The 20,626-nt window shown below is 37.1% G+C and overlaps 1 protein-coding gene across 3 annotated transcripts in view; it reads left to right on the top strand.

The window, feature by feature from the left end:
* Positions 1 to 20,626, top strand: part of LOC131072923 (uncharacterized) — a 254,611-nt gene that overhangs the window by 132,042 nt on the left and 101,943 nt on the right. For all 3 annotated transcript variants that reach the window (XM_058009227.2, XM_058009228.2, XM_058009229.2), the window contains one exon: positions 14,149 to 14,301. In XM_058009227.2, the coding sequence (XP_057865210.2) occupies positions 14,149 to 14,301 (153 nt within the window). The remainder of the gene's footprint in view (positions 1 to 14,148; positions 14,302 to 20,626) is intronic.

Here is a 20,626-nt window from a genome sequence, read left to right as displayed (position 1 = left end):
TACAAGCAATACCCTATACACCACGTGGTGTATTTGCTGCAAATGGCATTCCTCCAGCTGCAATGAACCACGTCTCCACTGGAAAGATGGTAGGCCACGCTGAAACCCTACTGAGAATTGATACCTCTGTCCTTAATCACCACACACAATGCCTTATAAGTCCGGTGCCAAAGATTGCTGAGGGCTACGTCCCAGCCAATCCTAATCCTGGGGTTTGCGTCTCAGTCTAGAAATCGCTCTCCAGAGCAAATTCATACAAGTTGTCAAATATGCAAAAGATGATGATAGAATGAAGCTCCTATCCCCTTATAACCCCTCTCAATTGCAAATCGAACCCTAATTGTCTCCAAGTGGCATGGTCTAGTGGAAATGTTATAATTTCTTATTTTAAAGTGGTCATGTTACTAGAAAATGACCTTTTTCCTCATAGACAGAAATCCGCTCACTGAATTGCCCTGAGACCAAAGAGAAAGATTTAAAGAATTTCAAGATCTTTCCAACGAGCTATCACACAATAGGGTGCGCATCCAGATGAGGCCAAAAATCCCCTTATTACTCCAAAATGGCTAACAACTTAGCCTTATTTAATTATTAAACGCTAACTTAGGAAATATTAAAAATATAACCCAAATAGCCATAAAATGCCCAACTGACATTACAAACCCTAAAATCATCCTGTCACCTGTCTGTGACTGAAGTCGGAAATCAAGGATTCACTGGTAGTCTCATCCCTAAAATCTAGGGATGCTCCTAAAATTTAGGAAACAAGCCCAATCTCTCTGAAACTGAACCCAAAGAGGCATCTCATGGAGACCCAACCTTGGGCATGATCAAACCTCCTAAAAAGTAGGAACTGCCTCCTAAAAACAAGGAATGTCTCCCAACTGATCAATAACTGCTAGAATACCAAGTCTCCAACACTGAATAACCATACCGGGTCTCTGTCCAACCCTGTCAGCCTACAAGACCCCATAATAAGCTGACTCACATGTCTCTGCTAGACTGAGCTAGAGTGGGGACATGACAAATGAGCTGGTAAGTGCTCAATACTCATGAACACTACTGTGACGTGTATGAGAAATTTCATTTGTTGAGACAAAAGGACTAGCCAGTGTTAGATTGCATCAACAAGCTTCATGAACTCTATGCAGGTTTGAATTTTTGTGAATAGATCTGTACAAAGTCCTGAAGCATACTAGTAGCCTTTGTCACTACATACAACCTCTTATGGAGTTCCTATCATGTGAAACATTGAAAGATTGAGGAACAAGGCAAGAAATAGCAAAAAAACCCAAAGCCTTCTTTGGTCCCTCACAAAAACATAAATCTTCAGGAAATAGTATAGTTTGCAATGCACTGCAGCCTGGCAACAGATAATCTTTGCTTAAGCCTTATAGAACATTGCAACCAAAATCTTCCACTCCAAGCAAGAAAAGTAAAAGAGAAGAAGTGCAGTCATCACAACGTTGATACCCACAACGACTGTGATTGCCATGCACAATGAACTCTGCTTGCTTAAACTTAGCAGCTTGCAGTTGAGGAAGAGCAAAGCACTGATCTTGATATTCTAACTTGCTCTAATATCTATGCCCAACCAGCACCCATTGATGCTTAAAAATGAGAGCATCTTTTCCACAATAAGTGTTGTGAAGGGGTCAACGGCCCCATGCCATCATTGACATTGGAAGCCAAAGGAACTGTTATCACAAAAGCTTGCACCCTTGTTGAGCTATCAACTCAGCAACCTTCTGAAACATGGAAACAACCCCGAAGTGTGGGACCTTGCGCAAGGGGGTTGAATCTTCGGAGAAGGCCGACTTCCTTCTCAATCCAGGTGCAGGTGTTGAACCAACACAACACCTCAAAACTTACTCCTAAGCTTATCCTAACAACTTGCAGAGGAAAAGGGAAGAGAGAAATGTTTAAAATAAAAGGAGGTGATGCACCAAGAAGAGATTGTTTCTCTCCTTACCCGAAATGACACAAAGAATCAACTGAAATACCTAGGAGATGCTCAAACTTCAGTTGTATGAGTGACCCCAATGCATGTATGGAGGTTATAATTCACTGAATGTCAAGAGGGGATAAGGTTTTCCACAAGTCACACTCATAAATAAATCAACACAACATATATGAGAGAAGATCCACAAAACATACACCTATGATGAAGGTAAGGAAACATACATAGCATACATAAGTTGAAGGAAGGCAAGAATGGTGATTTCAATTCATTATAGGGCAAATGGCCAAACTTACAGTTGCAAAAATGCAAGATAAATACAAGAGAAGTGAAAGAGCATAGAATAGCTCAAGCAAGCAGGGAGAGAACCCTTTATAATGAGGCTTAACAATTTTTATATAGAAAATTGGTTGCAAGAGTGATCATGACCCTTGTGTGTGCAAAGAAATGTCAGTCTGGGAGTGCAGGGAAGTGCATGCACTTGACTTTTGTACATGCAAGCAACCTAGCCATACGCTGAAAATGCAACCCTGAGATGGGTGGATTGATTGACCTTCCAAAGTCAGAGCATGCAAACATGACATAAGTTACCACAACAAGCATGGCCCTGTACCTCTCTTGATGGAAATCCTACCAAAATCATTAAATGCACCCCTGTAGCTCCACAAAAGAAGGTGCACAAGTCACAAAAGTCGTCGGATCAGTTAAAGCTTGAGTGTTGATCATGCCATCCAGAAGTGTTACAAGCCGGAAAGAAGTCCGAGGACTCCAGAAACTCGGGTTCCTGAAGTGGGGAAGACAAGGAAGGAACTTCAGAACCTCGGGTTTCCGGGGTTCTAGGATAGGGAAGAAGAGAGTAAGCAAAAGGAAAAGGGGAGACCTAGGAAAGGAACTTCAGAACCTCGGGATTTCAGAGAACTAAAAAAAAAGGCCAAGGAAGGAACTTCGGAACCTTAGGGTTCGGGAGTTCTAGAGAAGAGGGAAAGGCAACAATGAAGGGACTTCAGAACCTCGGGTTTCTGGAGTTTCGGAGAGAGAGAAGGATGCAAGGAAAATGAGAGATTAGTAAAGGGGGTTTTGGAGTTCTGGGAAGGGAAAGGGCCAAGGGGAGGAACTTCGGAACCTTGGGGTTCGGGAGTTCTGGAGAAGAGGGAAAGGCAGCAATGAAGGGACTTCGAAACCTCGGGTTTCCGGAGTTCCGGAGAGAGAGGAGGAGGCAAGGAAAAGGAGAGATTAGCAAAGGGGGTTCCAGAGTTCCGAGAAGGGAAAGGGCCAAGGGGAGGAACTTCGAAACCTTGGGATTCTAGAGTTCCGAAGAAGGCAAGGGATAAAAGGAGGAAAGGAAAAGGAAAGATTAGCAAAGGAATTTCAAGATCAATCTCTCTTGTCATTCTTTTTTTTACAAGTTTTATATGTATTAGAAATTGTACTTAGAGCTAAAGTCAAGTGGTGGCCACTACAGGTGAACCATACTGGAATTTCTATATGTTTCTTCTTGAGTTGATCTCCCATGGATGAATTTTTTGGAGATGAGGTCTAATTGGGACTTTGATGCTTATTCCATAGTTTGCAAGAAATCTCATGTTGAAGAAGAAGTCTCCTCTGATACAACTATAAAAACCTAAGTCAGAAGGTTCATGTTTATGTTTGAGTTAGGCGAGGAAAATGTTTAGATTAAGCTGATAAAAATTAGAAAAGAAAACATGATTAAGTATGAAGAATGTAAATCTGTATTATCATATAATTTTTAAAATGAGATTAAAATATTATATAATAATTAAATGTTCAAACATTTTTATACATATTTAATTTTATATTGGAATTAAAATAAAAAATCAAGAGTTAAAATAAATAAAATCTTCTGAAAATTTTAAAAACTGGAAATTTAAAGCTGAAACAATTTTAATTATTTTTAGTGATGGTAGGTTAGATTTGGAGAAAATAAATAATATATTAGAACATTTAAAGTTACATTTTAATATTCTATTGATAAAATTTTAAAATAAAAATGCAAATTAGATCAATATTATTTTACTTCAAAATATATTTAAAAGTCATCTTGTATTAATGATTTTTAATTCATATAATCTTAAAATAAGAAGTGAGAAATGAGATTACAAACTATGTTTAATAATTAGAAATGTAATGGAAAAACTTATAATGTTAAATTTCAATATAACTTAAGTTGTTAAATTTAACTTTTACTAACTTCAAATGTATTTATGAGTTTTTGTTTATATAGTTGGAATCTGTCAGCAAAGGTGATAGCTGCAGTACATATATCTATCTACCCAAATCATTGGCCTAAGTGATGGAAATGAATCAACAGAGTCGTCAACAACGGCAGTGATGCAAGAGAGAAGACTCCCTCTTGCTACAAATTTACAAAAGTCACAAATAACAGTACATATTGCAACAAGAATAAATACAATTATATTTACCTTTCAAACACTTCCAAATCTAAAAACATGTTTTACAAATAGGCTCTCTTAGCCTACCTCAACTCTGTATTTTCCTTTGCCCCTGCTCTCTAACGTGTTGCAGTCCACCCACACTTTCTCAACTGGTACCTCACGCCTTATATATAACTCCTTCCTTTATCACATTGCCATCTATTCATGTTTTTGATTGATCCTCTATCACTTCGAGCTCTATCTCTTCGATTGCTGACTTTTCTCCCCGTCTAAATCTTGTTTCTTCTTTGTCATTCGATGGAATGTGCATAATTGGTTTTTTCGCCAACACTTGTCATTTATTTAGTTTCTATTGATTCGTGGGTGAATATCTTTTGGCCTTTCATTTCTTCACCTTACATATTCCACATGATCTTTCACCTTTTGCATTATGCAACGATTTATCTTTTCTTGCCTTTTCCACAAAATATCTTATCGAAAATGGAATGAATCAACCTTCTCTTGACATAAAATCTAGATTGAAAAAACAGTTAATTCGAATCAAAATTTTGGTTCTATTTTCCAAAACAAAAGTGCTCGATTCATTAGGAAGAAATTGCCCTACTTTATGACAAAATCCCTTTGTTATGCTTTGATGAACGTCCAACTCTGTTCAAAGCTTCCATTTTGACACAGGTAGGGAGAGTGTAGGCGAAGGTTGTGTAATGTGGCTTTACACTTGCCAATTACATTTGCTTGAAAGTTTTCAATGCCTTATTAACAAATCCATTTTGCACGTATCCTGCAATCATGGCAATCTGTGAGATAATTTCTCGATGAGGCATTCTGTCAAACAGTTCATGTACTACATCTATGCTTCCACAAAATGGCCGTGCAAATTTTGAATTGAAATATATATCCTTGGATCCTCTGGCAGGTTTTCTTAGCTCTTTGATCATGATTTTGTTTTCTTAGCTCTTTTAGAGTTCGACGAAGTCAAGACCAAGACGAGATTCAACTTTGTGTGGAGTAACATTGAGCATCCATGTATACTAGAGAACTTGCAACTACTACATCTAATAAGAATTCAATTGCATTCTGATGTATATGGATACCCTCTTCCAAAGCCCTTGTTTTAGCATAGACTGGCAATACGTTGGAAAAGTTGTGACATTTGGCGTTGCACATTGTTGATGTGTTTGTGACACTATGCAACACAAAATTAAATACTAAGTATTCTATCCTCTCTTGAACAAAGACCTCTTGGATGCTAAACAATATGATCAAATGAGACGAGTCCAAGGTTCCAATAGTCAGGTCTTGATTTTATATATGGATAGACTCAGTGATTGTGATGTGGTTTGTTGGAATCACAAGGGGGACTTATGATGATACTTGAATGTTTGAATGTTGTTGGAATGTGAAAATTTACTTGATTTGAAAAAATTAGCAAAAGGATAAAGGGTTGAGAAAGCTAATCTAATCCGAAGAATGTAAGAGACTATGAATGACTTAGTGAAATTCAACCATGTTTTGTTTTGCCATGCAAGGGAACAACTAGGCAATGCTGGTGTGATCTTCCAAGGAGAGTGAAAATGATGTTCAAATTACTACCAAATACATAAACACCATCAATGTAATGCATATCAATGAGCGAGTAGCAATTGAAGTTAAGCTCATGTAGAGAGTTTAGTTGACCATGCAAGGTACTTTACAGTCAACAAACTACTAGAGTATGAACATACAAATCTCATCACTAATCATTCACAATAGCTTCTATTCATCTAATCAACATGAAAATAAATGAGAAGTAGAGACCATGCAAATTTTGAATCCACACATGAAGTTCACCATATCTTCAATGAAAATAACATGCTTCTTGCAACAAAGTCTTGGCAACAATCTCCTTTCCTCCTACTCTACTCTAGCTATCTACTAATAATCTACCTACTATTGAACTATTCCCTATTAACCTTTACAAATGAGAAAACTAAGCCTTATATAGATAGCTCTTTACAATGAGTGGCTCAGATTGATTCACAATCAATGGCCAAGATTACAAGATAAAACCCTAATTAGGGTTTGTTACAATAAACTCGTTTTTGGCCAATGAGAAAATTACATTTGATTTGACATATGTTCCTTAATGAATGTGAACTGATAGCAAATGAGGTTAAGTGTTTTGAATTTTGTGCCTCCATTGAATGAGTCAAGTACATTGCATCTGGACATGTTGATGTGGAATTCTTTGATTAGTCCATGATGACAAGGATGCCACCTCGATTTGCACTGCAAACTTGATACCTTATCACACGTGCGTGTAGTTGAGCAATATCCCTTGATACTCAACATCTCTAAGCTTGTTGTGATGATGATGGCATCACCATGATCAAGTCGACCCTCTAGCTTTTATTGTTTAACTTGCCTTGCTTAAGCAAATCCTTTTATCTTCTGAGATGTTGAGAGCCTCATCCTATTGCAATTGTTTAGCTGAAGCTGTGAAGTTTATCATCTTGCTTGTATGACTTTTTAATATTATTCACTTAATGCTAACTGCTTTGATACCCTTTGATGAAGTCCTAACCGCTTGATGCTAACCGTGTTGATAGCCTTTGATGAAGTCCTTTTACACTTGTTTCGCATCCTTGTGTATCCCTTGATATCCACGTGCAATCAGACCTGCAAAAGAGATAAACCAGAATCAAAACACTACAAATCAAATAAGCAAATTTAAAATTGATCACAAACTCAAGTGTGACATGTATGTTGCATTTATGTCTAGGTTCAAATTCAACTTCACACACTTCATTACATGCTCTCCAACACGTTTCATTATGCTTGAGTTGACCTCGTTGCCTGGTCACACTTTCACCCCTCATTTGCACAACTTCTTGCTTGAGCACACTTTAACCCCTCATTTGCACAACTTTTTGCTTGAGCGCATTTTTAACCTTCATTCGTACAACTTTTTGCTTGAGCGCATTTTTCACCTTCATTTGCACAACTTCTTACTTGAGCGCATTTTTCACCTTCATTCACACAACTTCTTGCTTGAGCGCATTTTTCACCTTCATTCCCACAAATTCGTTGCTCAAGGCAAGGTCCTTGGCTTGAGCAAAGTCTTGACAGCCAAATTTTTTCTTCACACCCAGATTCTTCAATCTTGACCCCTTACTAGCATTGCCTTAGATTATCTTGTGATTCTTGCCTCTCTAGCATGGGCACACTTTTAGGGTCTATTTGCACAAATTGCTCTTGGTGAGCAAGCTAGTGTCAGGACCATGACTTAAGCAAAATTTTTACCTAGTCAAATTTTTCTTCTTCAAACTTCCATGAGTCCGTTGCCTTCTTTCTTTGCTATTTGGATGTATTTCATCATTGGAATGCAATTTTGTAAGCTTGAGGTCACACTTCCTAGGGTGCAACATCTAGCCTAGTTTGCACAAAATGTCAAATGACATGCTTGCCTAGACAATCTTGCCTGTTAATTGTTCAATTCTGGTTGGGTTACTTGATCTTATCTAGACACGCTGACCTTGACAAACCCTCATAACTTAACCTCTTTCCTTGCAACTTGAGAACTTCTTGCCTCTTGACAACATTTGCAACTTTGCCACTTCGACATCTCCTAGCGACCTGACCTCAATTCCTCATCCTGGACTGATACGATCAACCTCCACTCATAAGTAAAGGTTAACAACTAAGAAACTATTGCCAAGCAAAACACTAAAGCAAAGCAAAAAGTGGGGGTTCCCCATTTGCAATGGGGTGATGTGTGAAAACGTCACAAGACACATGCTTGATAAAGTTGTGAAATACAACCTCACAGAATCCAGTGAACACCTGTATGCAAATAACCTGTCACAACAATGGAAGATTCACAAAACACAAAGATTGCTTTGAAAACCTAGAGCAAAAGAATGCAATAATAATAATCAGATTGTTAAGGATTACAAAGGGATTAATTCTTATAAAAGGAGATCAAAACCTAAAAACATAAGCCCTAAAAGTAATTAATAATTAATAATGAACTAATTATTAATATTCCTAAGTTTAGCTTCCTAAATTTAGCTTAAGTGAAATAGAGAAAAGGTGACTTAATTATTAAATTAATATGATTTAATTAATTAAGTAAACTAATACCTTTTACTCTAACACCCCCCCTTAAGATGAAGTTAGGGAGAAGCTAAAAAAACTAAGGACAAGATGCTAGAAAGCTAAAATGGGTCTCGGCAACAAGGCCTGTTGAGGTACCCAAGTACAATGAAATCTCTGTAAAGTGGAGAAAAAGAGAAAACCTTGTGGGAACAAAACTCCTCCAAGAAGAGATGAAAGCTCAAGTGAAGGATTAAGAAGCCTCCAAACAATAATGTTCCAGAAGATAGGAACAAAAGACGAGCATGAAGAATCACTGAAGCATGAAGAAGCTGCAAACACTGTCATTGAATGATTGCTATGATGCTGAAATAAGAACCTCCTTTGAAACAAAAGATGATCAAGATCAAGAAGTCATGAATTTGCATGAGTGCCCTCAATGACACTACTCGAATCCAAATTAGATGGCAAACATAGGCAAAAAATTTGGAACTTGAAGATATAGATGGCACAAGTACAAATAGTTTGAAGAACCGATCAAATGAAAAAATGGAAGGTTGCCTCCGAAAATAGGAATGCAAGATTGTGCATATGGTAAGTGTTCCATCTCATTGAAATGCATGGGTAACCAGCCGCTACATCCGCCTAGTACATAGGAACAAATACTGAATACATAGCTCACTCCAACGCCAAACCAAGGAAGCATTAGCACCAACAGTAGAAACCCTCCCATAATGCTGACAAGGGAGAGGTATGACAGGTACATTGAATCTGAAAGCCATGATGTAGTGCATGAAGAAGAACCAAGAACATCTGACCGTGCAGACATGAAAGTACAAGCAAATACAAAGGGTGTGCAAATCAAGGCACACACGCATGAGAAAGGTATGTAGGCAAAACAAAGGCAAACATCAAACCCCCATGGCACTTTATATCATAGTGCGAGTGCAATAAGGCACAAAACTGATGTGCAAGATCCCATAATGCATGTGCAATACAGAGGCACTTTATCTCAGTGCGATTACAAAATCATAAGTGCTTACAATGAAAGCTCAGAATGTCAAAAAAAGACATAGGACTGGAAATTAAAAGAAAAACAACCAAAAACGAGTCATCCCGCGCAAACGAGAAGTTTCCACAATCTCATATGTCCAAGTAATTCACCAGTGTGAAAACACAAAATATTGAATAAAATGTACCTAGAGTAAAATCTGGAAAAAGTGCATGGATGACTGTGAAGAGCTTTGAAACATCGTCCCAATGCCGCTGGAATCTCGAAAAACGGAGAAACTGGCGAAAAGTTATGAGCTCGGGATTGAAAACAACTCCTCTGACTTCAAACGGCTGTAGAATGCAACAGCAGCAAAAATAGGTGATGAAACCCACAAATCTGGAAAGTAAATGAAACCGACTTTCCAACGATATCTCGTATACCAAAAAATGATATCGTATGCCCAAAACAAAAAAATCCCTCTTTTAGGGCACAAAGAGGGTCAAAAGAGGGCCATGTAGCAGTCCATACTGCTGACGTTAGCAAAATATGCCAAAAATTTTTCCCTCCACTGGCAAAAAAATACCTGCTTGAAAAAAAAAAATCCGTTGTCGGATAAGGGCCGCTGGTGGCCAGAAAATCTGCAAGCTACCGGAAAGGGCAGCGGTGATTGGTAAAGGCGCCGTCAATCGGAAAGGGGTGGCCAACCGAAAAGGAAATGACGGTGGCCGGAAGGGCAGAAACCGGCCAGGGCGGCAATGACGACAGAGGCAGTGCCCGACTGGAAAAGGCTGCCAGAAATAGGAAAAAGGGCGGATGACGGGGGGGCCCGACAAACGAACTGCCGACCCTGCTGTTGCAGGCCGTACGGACTGCAGGAGGGGGTACGCCCCTCCTTTCACATGATTTTTTTGATTTAAAAAAACTTTTCAACTTATTTCTTTTTTTTTTTTTTGATTTTTATAAAAAAATTACCAAAACTAAAAAATACTCGATTGGCGATACGACCATATAGGCAAACTTTTTTTGCTTTAGAGGTCAACAATGCCCAAAGTAGTCGAATTATATATCAAAATTCGTGGAATCGGCCTCTTGAAGGCAATCGTGAGGTCCTTTTGGGCCCAAATTGCTCCGAAAATCAGGTGCCTTCTGCATTAGGAAAAAAAGCTGAATCTTCAAACCCTCACAGATCTGGCTCCGTGAATAAAAATTGACAAACAAAATGTCAATCTTGATTATTTGACACGTACCAGATTCAATGGTGAGGTCCAAATCAACCCAAATTGCACAGAAGACCTGCTATAGGTAGAATCTCCCATTCTGAAGAACAGGAAGGCCTCAAGTCTGAAGCTCTGATACCATGTTAAAGTTGAGAAATACAACCTCACAGAACCCAGTGAACACCTGTATGCAAATAACTTGTCACAACAATGGAAGATTCATACAAAACACAAAGATTGCTTTGAAAACCCAGATCAAGAATTTGCAATAATAATAATCAGATTGTTAAGGATTACAAAAGGATTAATCCTTATAAAAGGAGATCAAAACCTAAAAACATAAACCCTAAAAGCAATTAATAATTAATAATGAATTAATTATTAATATTCCTAAGTTTAGCTTCCTAAATTTAGCTTAAGTGAAATAGAGAAAAGGTGACTTAATCATTCAATCAATATGACTTAATTAATTAAGTAAACTAATACCTTTTACTCTAACAATAGCAACTGTATTTTCTTAAAGGAGTTAAATAATGCAGACACTATAGCCTTATATGATATATTTGATTCTTTCATTGTCTTGTTCAAAACATGGAGAGAGCGAAACTCTTCAAGACTGATAAAGAGAAGCCACAGAAATTAGAAACCAAACTGAATTTGAAGAATACAAATCAGCAAACTGGAAACAAATTTTTATTGGTGGTGCTGATTGCTTGTCAGCGCAGGTGTTCCTGCACCAGGTGGTTAACAGCTGCCCTCTTGCATTTTACTTGCAGCAGTTATTTTTTTCTTCTTGGCTTGGGCTACATAGTCTCCCATATCTTTATCTTGTAGCAGTTATAACTTTTCCCAAATTTGTGGGCCTCACACCTTTTACTCCAAGGAGTTTTGGAGTGAAGCGCTTTTCTTAGAGAATGGCAATGGATAATGAAGTGGTATTTTCTAACAAATTTTTCAAGGTTTTTTGAATAGAATAATGTAGACAATTTTTTGGGATTGTAATGATATTCATTGGATTTCGAACTTTTTGGTTGACATGTGGCAAACACAATGACTTAGAGAAAAAAATATCTAAAACAAATTAGCTGCCAAAAATGTGGAGAAAGCTACTTACTAGAAAAGAATAAAATGAAGGATTATCTATGATGTTTTTCTAAATAGCACATTCTGTTGATCTGTAATTTCCAATCTCATGCAACACTTCTAATTGGAGAAAGGATTGTAATGTCCACTTTTGGGAATTACTCTAGATTTTCCCCTAAACCTTAGATATTTATTTTATCTAGTGTTGGGATTCGTACTTATAAAACCCTAACCTCAGGTGGGACATGACAGTCTGCCCTTCCCAAAATTACTTGTCCTCAAACAATGCCAATTTTATCCAAATCCTTTCAATGTGGGGGTCCCTAAACTATCCTGTGGAGATTTGTCATTCTTAAATCCTCCATGGGATATAATTAGCTTTTGCTGTGCAACTCTGATATTAACTCAGCTTGCAAATTTGAACAAAGATATGTTTTGTCTTAACTCCCAGGTGGGGTGTCCCAATAATTCTCAAAACGTGAACAAAAGTTTATATTAAGATGAGGATTAGAAGCATGACACACATCTATGACCTTAAATGCAATTTTCTTTCCTGAATAAGTTCACATTTTTTGGTTCGCTCTAGTTATTCTCATATTGTAGATCACCCAAACATAGAAATCTTATGATGATAGGAATATGTTTACAGTAATCGTAGACACTCATGGAGTAGACATATTGGAAACACATCAGGTATGAACCAAACACAAAGCATACACATGGATATATGCAAACACGGAGCATACACACAAATACATGTATTTTTAGATCCCTTCTCATTGACTAGAATGCATCCATTGATTTATTTTTACCATGCAGGCTGGTAAGATCAAGGCTCTGATATTGATTGTAATGTCCCCGTTTGGTAATTACTCTAGATTTTGCTCTAAACCTTCAGATGTTTATTTTATCTAGTGCTGGGATTCGTAGTTATAAATCCCTAACCTTAGGCAGGGCATGACAAAGATAGGGTGTCTTTTGTTACTTTCAATAAAAATTTCAATGAGAATCATCAAATGGGAGTCGCCAATGATCATTGTTGACCTTTTGCTTATATTTCATGGTTACTTGGAGATGAGAGACAGCTATTGGGACAAAGAACCCATCAAAAAACAAACATGGTATGAGGGAACTCAGAGATAAAAATGTATTTATATTATATACTAAATAAAATAATTTCAATTTTTTTGTGTTAGTTTACAATATAAAGCCTCTAATTTATTAGCACATTCAGTACTCCTCTTTACTTTTTCAATCAATTGATAAAGATTTTGAGCACATACACATCTTAATCTTTTTTATTGTTTTCTCTTTGTACTTGTTTCTCATTAAAATTTGAATGGAAAAATTCCTGCCTCTGAAAAATATGTAAATTTTCATTAATAAATTAGAATAACTCAACTATTAGCGTTTTTCTATAGTGATTTTAAATATTTCCCCCTGGTTAGTGGTAAAGGAAAAACAATGTAATTTCTGACGTATTTGAAAAACTTTTGTAGCAGGATGAAACACAGCTAAATCCAGATTTTAAAGTACTAAAAAATTTCTATAGGAGTTTCCTGATTTTCAAGGGACACTTCTGGGGACTGTAAAGAGGTGCTATGAAATGTCACTTGATGTCTCTGATGCTGGAGGCATAGCAAAATGTTTCTGTAATTTGTGAGTATGTTTCCAATATAGGAGATTTCCCAGGGCTATGCTATGAGTTTCTAGGTAACTATGCTATATCTAGTGGAAAATGAGGGGGTAATGGGAAGACAGCCAATCATGTGGGGTCAGTCACATGAAGCACTAAGAACTGACACTTGATTATGGGGTCATGCAAAGGCAATTGGTAAGGTGACCTGGGTTTGGTTTACATGTAACCTGGTATTTATGGTAAACTAAGTAGACTAGCATGAGTATGTAATGGCCTTAAATATTTCACCAGAACTTCCCTTTCTATTTATGATTTCGAAAGTTGTAAGTTGTAACTTATGCCCTAGCCTTAATGACAAGATTGTTTTTGCCATAATGTCTCATACACAGAGGTCTTTGGTTATGTTGTGGCTATGCTCTTGCTTTGAGAAGTGTCATAAACAGAGGTCTTTCGTTCTCTTGTGATCAGAAAAATTAATCTGTTCCATCAGGAGCCAAGTTTTTTGATGAGTCTCATGTGCATCTTTGTTGTTAAGGACTAAAACTCTATCATCTAGTGTAATTTCTTTACTTGTATTTATTATTTTTGTTAATATTTTGTGTATAGCTGAAGGCCTTTTGCCAAGGTAGATGCATTTTAAAATATGAGGTTTTATTTGACACAGAATTGTAACAATTTTTTTTCTGCAATTTAGTTGAACTTTGATATGGATTTGCTTCTTATGATCATCAAAATTGATGTTGTATGTGAAATATGCATTTGCACAGGAAGATAAAGCTTCTGATCAGACTATTCCACAACTTTTTAAGGAGACAGAGACATTTCCAAATGAGATTCAAAGATTTAAGCAATTGCGGAATGAACTTGCAGAGCTTGAGAAGCGGGTTCAACAAAGTGCAAATGGCTATTTAGATGAGAAGGTACAAGCTAGTTTATATTTGAGCACTGCTCTTGTGTATTATGTTGTTCAACGATACAGAACCAAGCAAAGACTTTTTGACAGTGTTTTTCCAAGCTTCTTCTTGATACAATATTTAGTTTAACTTGACAAGATTAGAAAATTCAAAACCAAGCAAAGACTTTTTGGCAGTGTTGTTCCAAGCTTCTTCTTGATACAATATTTAGTTTAACTTGACAAGATTAGAAAATTTTATATTTGAGATTAGTTTCTTACTGCAAGTTCAGCCAGGTCCTTCAAATGCTAATCTAATCTTTTTCACACTCCCTTTCAAATACAATTGCTTATTTTTGTAACTAAAAAGATGGTTAATAACTTAATTCCTAGTCTATGCTAAGCTGACCATAAGTTCATAAATATGCCAAGAGGCGTAAGTCTACAATCACAGCCATATATACCCCTCAGTCAATCCATGTACACAAAAAATCCTGCTGAAATCTTGGTAGACAAATTAAACTCATTAAAATGGCCTTCATTGGTGAAGAAAATCATACAGTTTGAAAAACCCGAAAAAAAAAACAAAAAACGGTTTCGTCTCTTAATATGCGCTTTCCTTTAATGATGTGACCATTCCTCTTGGATGAAAATTTAATTTAAAATAAGCCTTTTCATGTGAGTTAACCTATTACTGATAGTTTTACCTATTACTGATAGTTTTTAGAAACTGGATGTTTAGTTGTGATAAATATACCATTCATGTCAACATATTGGTATTTGTAAATTTTAATTGATTTTTAATAATTAATTAATATATTTTTAATGTCTAATGGAGTTTATATGTAATATTAGTTTTGTTTTTAAAGGGTTTTAAATTGTGTGTATATTTTTTTATATTTGATTTTTAATAATTAATTAATATTTTTAACGTGTTTAATAAGATTTATATGTAATATTAGCTTTTGCTTTTTAAAGGATTTTAAATTCATTTTATATTCTTTACAATTACTATTATTATCTTTTTGGCATGTTTAAGACATTATATTTAATATTAGTTTAGTTTTATAATTGATTACCATTTTTTGATATGTTTAGTAAACATTTTATTTAATATTATTTTGGTTTTTAAAAAAGTTTTATAATCAAATTAAGATTTTGTTTAAAAAATATCTTATTGTATATATAAAATACACTAATACATACCTCATTATATTATAATACTAATTATATATTATATATAAAATATATCATTACTATATATTTCTATTATATAATAATAATATATATAATTGAATAAACATATACTATTTTTAATAATATATATAATAGGATAAACATATACTATTTTAAATATTAATATAATTTAATAAACTCAAAATCATAATAATATATAATATAGTTTTATATACTAGAGTATAATTTTATATTTTTATAATTGATTTTAATAATTAATTAATATATTTTTACCATCTTTAATAAGGTTTAAATGTAATATTAGCTTTAAATTTAATTGTTGTTGTTGTTGTTGTTGTTGTTGTTGTTGTTGTTGTTGTTTTTGTTGTTGTTATTGTTGTTGTTGTTGTTGTTGTTGTTATTGTTATTGTTATTATTGTTATTGTTATTATTCTTATTGTTATTATTGTTATTATTATTGTTATTATTGTTATTATTATTATTGTTATTGTTATTGTCATTGTTGTTCTCGTTCTTGTTCTTGTTCTTTGTTCTTGTTCTTGTTCTTGTTCTTGTTCTTGTTATTGTTATTATGTTATTATGTTATTCTTCTTCTTCTTCTTATTATTCTTATTGTTATCATTCTTATTGTTGTTATTATTCTTATTGTTATTCTTATTGTTATTAGTATTATTTAAATAAAGGAGGGGTAAAAATTTATTAAAGACTAGAAGAATTACAAAGCAAGGGCATAACATAGCCCTATCAAGTTCAACTAAGTGAAACAAATGTTGAGACAAATCAGGGGGTAACTGACCCCAATCCACAACGTTCCAATCATGAATATGATCAGAGGCCCACTTGGCCAGACAATCGGCAACCCCATTCCATTCTCAAGGAATATGGGTAAAAGAAACAGACTCCAGAGAAGCACAAAGGTTGAGAATTTGATCAACAATCAAAGCCAAATGCCAACTAACCCCATCTAAATGCCACCTATTCAACAAGTTGACCACCACCTGAGAGTCAGACTCACATATAATCCTACACCACCCCAATTTAGTGGCAAATTTCAGAGCTAATAAAATAGCCTGAGCCTCCAGTAAATTATTAGTATGAAGACCCATATAAATAGAAAAGATAAACTGAACATCTCCGAAACAATCGTGACCCACACCACCAATACTAGCTTGACCAGGGTTTCCATGGGAAGAGCCATCTGTATTAATTTTAAGAACTCCCTTCAGAGGAGGAGACCATCTTCCCTCTCTATTCACCTTCAGAGTAGGGTGTCTACATCTCTTGCGCATGAACTGGTGTTGCAGAGGAGGTAGATGAAGACAATCAAAACACCAAACATCACAAGGAGCCACCGCTTCAGTCATATCACATTTAGCCGCAACAGTTTCTCCCAGAGAATGCAAGATCTTCCACCACAAGTGAGGGGCCACCAATCGCACATATTGAAAAATCCGACAATTTCTCTCCAACCAAAGGTTCCAGATAATGAAGGATGGTCCAATAGCCCAAGAAACTTGAAGGAAGGAAGTAGAAACAGGGGCCATGCCCCACCGATCCACAAACCCCGTCTATGAGGAAACATGCCTACAGGGCAAATTCCACACCCTCCACCAAAATTGCCAAATCTCCCTAGCATAAGAACACTGGAAGAAAAGATGAGAGACACTCTCCAAATCATCACAACAGAGCACACACATTGAGGGCCCATTAAAACCACGTTTGCACAAATTATCCCAAGTGAGACACCGGTTTTGAGCTACCAACCATAAGAAAAAAATTACACTTGGGCCAAGACAACTTATGCCAAACTTGCTTCCACCACAAGACCTCAATATCCCCAAATAACTGCCTATCCAGTTGTTTATAACCAGCAGACACAAAGTACTTCCCAGGCACATCAGGACCATTCCAAGCCAAAACATCAGAGCCCCTCAAAGAATTACAAACATGGGGAGCCAAAAGACGAACAAGCTCACGCCTGTCATCCTTAGACCCTCTAGGTGGCCACTCAGAAGGATGCTTCTAACGGTAGGTAACAACCAAACCACAATGCTCTGCAATCTTGTAATGCTCAACAGTATCCCAGCCAGCCGTAGTAAAAACATCGCAAAGAGGCTGAAGGTGGGGGCACAAAGAGAGGATAGGTGGGTGACCATCCCAAGAATCTAGCAAAAAAAGCGCCTGTGATCCAGAAAAGCGCACGCTTAATCAACTGGGCCCCCACTTTCAGAGTATGCCAAATCATAGAACCGCTTCCCTCTAGAGGATAGCAAGGAACCTCAAAAGAAGCAACGCCTCTAAGATACTTGTTGTTGAGAATATAGGCCCATAACTGGTGTTAATGAGTACACCATCACCAATAAAGCTTAGCAGCAAGAACTTAACAAATTCCCACCCTCCTTCAATCTACATACAGATTCCCACTTAACAAGGCTCCACTTAGTAACCAACAAATTGCCACTCCAAAGAAATTGATGAGAGAGCATCAAATTCCCTAAGAAAATACATTGGGGATGCTTGAACAAAGCACCTGTAAATGGGGGGGGGCCTGTATAACAGACTTGAGTAGAGTAACGCGTTGTAGACAACCACTTATGAGTCCAATGAGTTACCTTCTTCCTTAACTTATCTAGCAACATCTGCTAGGAGGACGTGGGCTGGCGACCAACAGGAAGAGGAATACCCAAATAGACAAAGGGAATAGATCCAATGTGAAACCGTAAAATAGTTGCAATCTGCCGCTGGATAGCTTAAGGAGGATTGAAGAAGAAAATAGAGGACTTCTGCTCATTCACTTTCTGGCCTGAAGCAACAAGATAGATATCCAAAACTTGCCTAAAAGGTTCAGCTTCCTGAATACGAGCCAACCCCATGAGAGAGGTGTCATCCACAAACTGGAGATGAGAAAGTGTTGGGAGGCCCAACCCCCACTGCTAGCCATGAATCAAACCTTGAGAAACCTTGAATTTAAGAAACCTGCCCAGCCCCTCTGCCACAATAATAAACAGATAAGGAGAGAGAGGATCCCCTTGACAAAGACCCTTGGTAGCACCAAAAAGCCCTGAAGATTCACCATTCACAATAAATGAAAATGAGGAAGAAGTCACTCAGCTCATAGTCCACCTAACCCAATTTGTAGAAAAACTGAAAGCCAGCAAAATCTTCTGAAGAAAACTCCATTTGACCCTGTCATATGCTTTGGCCATATCCAGCTTGATGAACATAGACCTATCCTTAGAAGCCGCCATGGAATGTATGACCTCAGAAGCAACCACTACCCCATCCAAAATTTGATGACATACCACAAATCCATCTTGCTCCTCAGAGATGATAACTGGCAAACAAGATTTAACCTCTTAGCAATCAATTTTGTAAGAATCTTGTATGCCACATTATAGAGTGCAATAGGTCTAAAGAATTCAAGCCTATCAGCAATGTCCTTCTTAGGAATAAGGATAAAAAAGTAGCATTCAGGGCATGAAACATTTGTTTATTTTGAAAAGACTCCCACACAACCTCTAACAAATCTTGCTTCACAATATCCAAAAACTCTTGGAAAAATTCAACCGGGAAACCATCAGGACCAGGAGCTTTCCCCTTATTCATGCCAAACTCAACCACCTCCACGTTAGAGAAAGTAACCAGACAAGTAAGCAACACATTCAAATCATTAGAGATCAAAGAAGGAATACAAGCAAGAACCATATCTTCAGTAGCCTTTGCGAGATGAGAATCCCTTGTAAATAGAGCAAAATAGAACTCCTGAGCCTCTCTGGACACATTCTGTTGTGAAGAAATCATAACACCCTCAGAATTAACTAAAGAAGAAATATAACACTTATTCCTCCGAGCCTGCAAAGAGTGATGAAAAAAAGTAGTATTTCTATCGCCCTCTCGAAGCCAATCAATTCTAGCCTTTTGTTTCCAAAATATCTCCTCACGAAGCTCCCACTCCACCAGTTTAAGAGCTTGGGACTCAGCTTGCCCAAGAGCCTCTGCAAATTCTAAATCCCTTATCTGGTGAGTAATAACAGCAAGAGGCTCCTGTGCTTCCCTTTTCTTGGCCCTTAAATTGCCAAAACATGACCTATTCCAGCACTTAAGATGATACTTAACATACTGAAGCCTCTTGACTAAGGAATACATAGCTGTACCATATGCAAGGGCTCCATCTTGCCACCACTGAGCAACAAGATCATACAAAGAAGACTCGCGAAGCCACATAAGCTGAAATTTGAAATGCGGATTCTTAGGAATAGGAAAAGAAGGAGCTGAAAACTTAATTGGCCAATAATCAGAGCCGCACCAATCAAGAATCTCAGAGCAAGTGACTAAATCTCCCCCAACCCAAAAAGCAGAGACAAGAAATCTGTCCAACCGCTTAGATATCGCTTATGATCCACTCCTTCTATTGGTCCAAAAAAAAATACCATTAGAGGGTTTAACATCAACAAGAGCAAGAGTATCCACATTTGCCCAAAAAAGATTTGAAGTAGGACCCAACGTAGGTAGCCCCCCTCGTTTCTCCTCCAAGCACAAAACAGAATTGAAATCTCCTGCTAAGATCCATGGCAAATAAGGAGCACAAGACCTAACATACCGGATATGGGCCCAAAGCTGGATTTTACCACGAATATCAATCGGAGCATAAACATTACTGATCAAAATAGTTTCACCAGATTCTAAAACTGAAGCCACCACCAAGATAGAGAACTGGCTAGAAATCCACTAGCGAGGAACAATCTTACGTGGATTTCAGAAAAGAGCCAAACCTCTAGAACTTCCCTTGGAGCTAATACATTGACACTGACCGGAAAACCAAATACGAGGAGCATATCGAAGCATGAGGTCTACCTAAAGCTTACTCTCCTGAACACAAAATATATCAGATGAATGCACCAAAATCAAATCCTGAATAGCCTTCTAACGGGAGGCGCTATTCAACCCCTGTGCATTCCAAGAAAGAATAATCATGAGGAAGGTTGAGGAAAGTGGGCATCAATGGTATCAACAGACCCAGATTCCACCACCAAATCCCCAGTAGATTTAATCTTGTCAACATCCTTCTTACGACTAACTTTAGAGGAATGTACAAAATGCCCCTTCTTGAGAGGGCGTTGTATCACCCCTAGATCAGGAAGTGATCTCTGGCCGTG

Source organism: Cryptomeria japonica, chromosome 11 (assembly GCF_030272615.1).
Source record: "Cryptomeria japonica chromosome 11, Sugi_1.0, whole genome shotgun sequence".
NCBI lineage: Eukaryota > Viridiplantae > Streptophyta > Pinopsida > Cupressales > Cupressaceae > Cryptomeria > Cryptomeria japonica.
The sequence above is the reverse complement of the archived record's forward strand: the minus strand, read 5'-3'. Positions and strand labels throughout refer to the sequence as shown.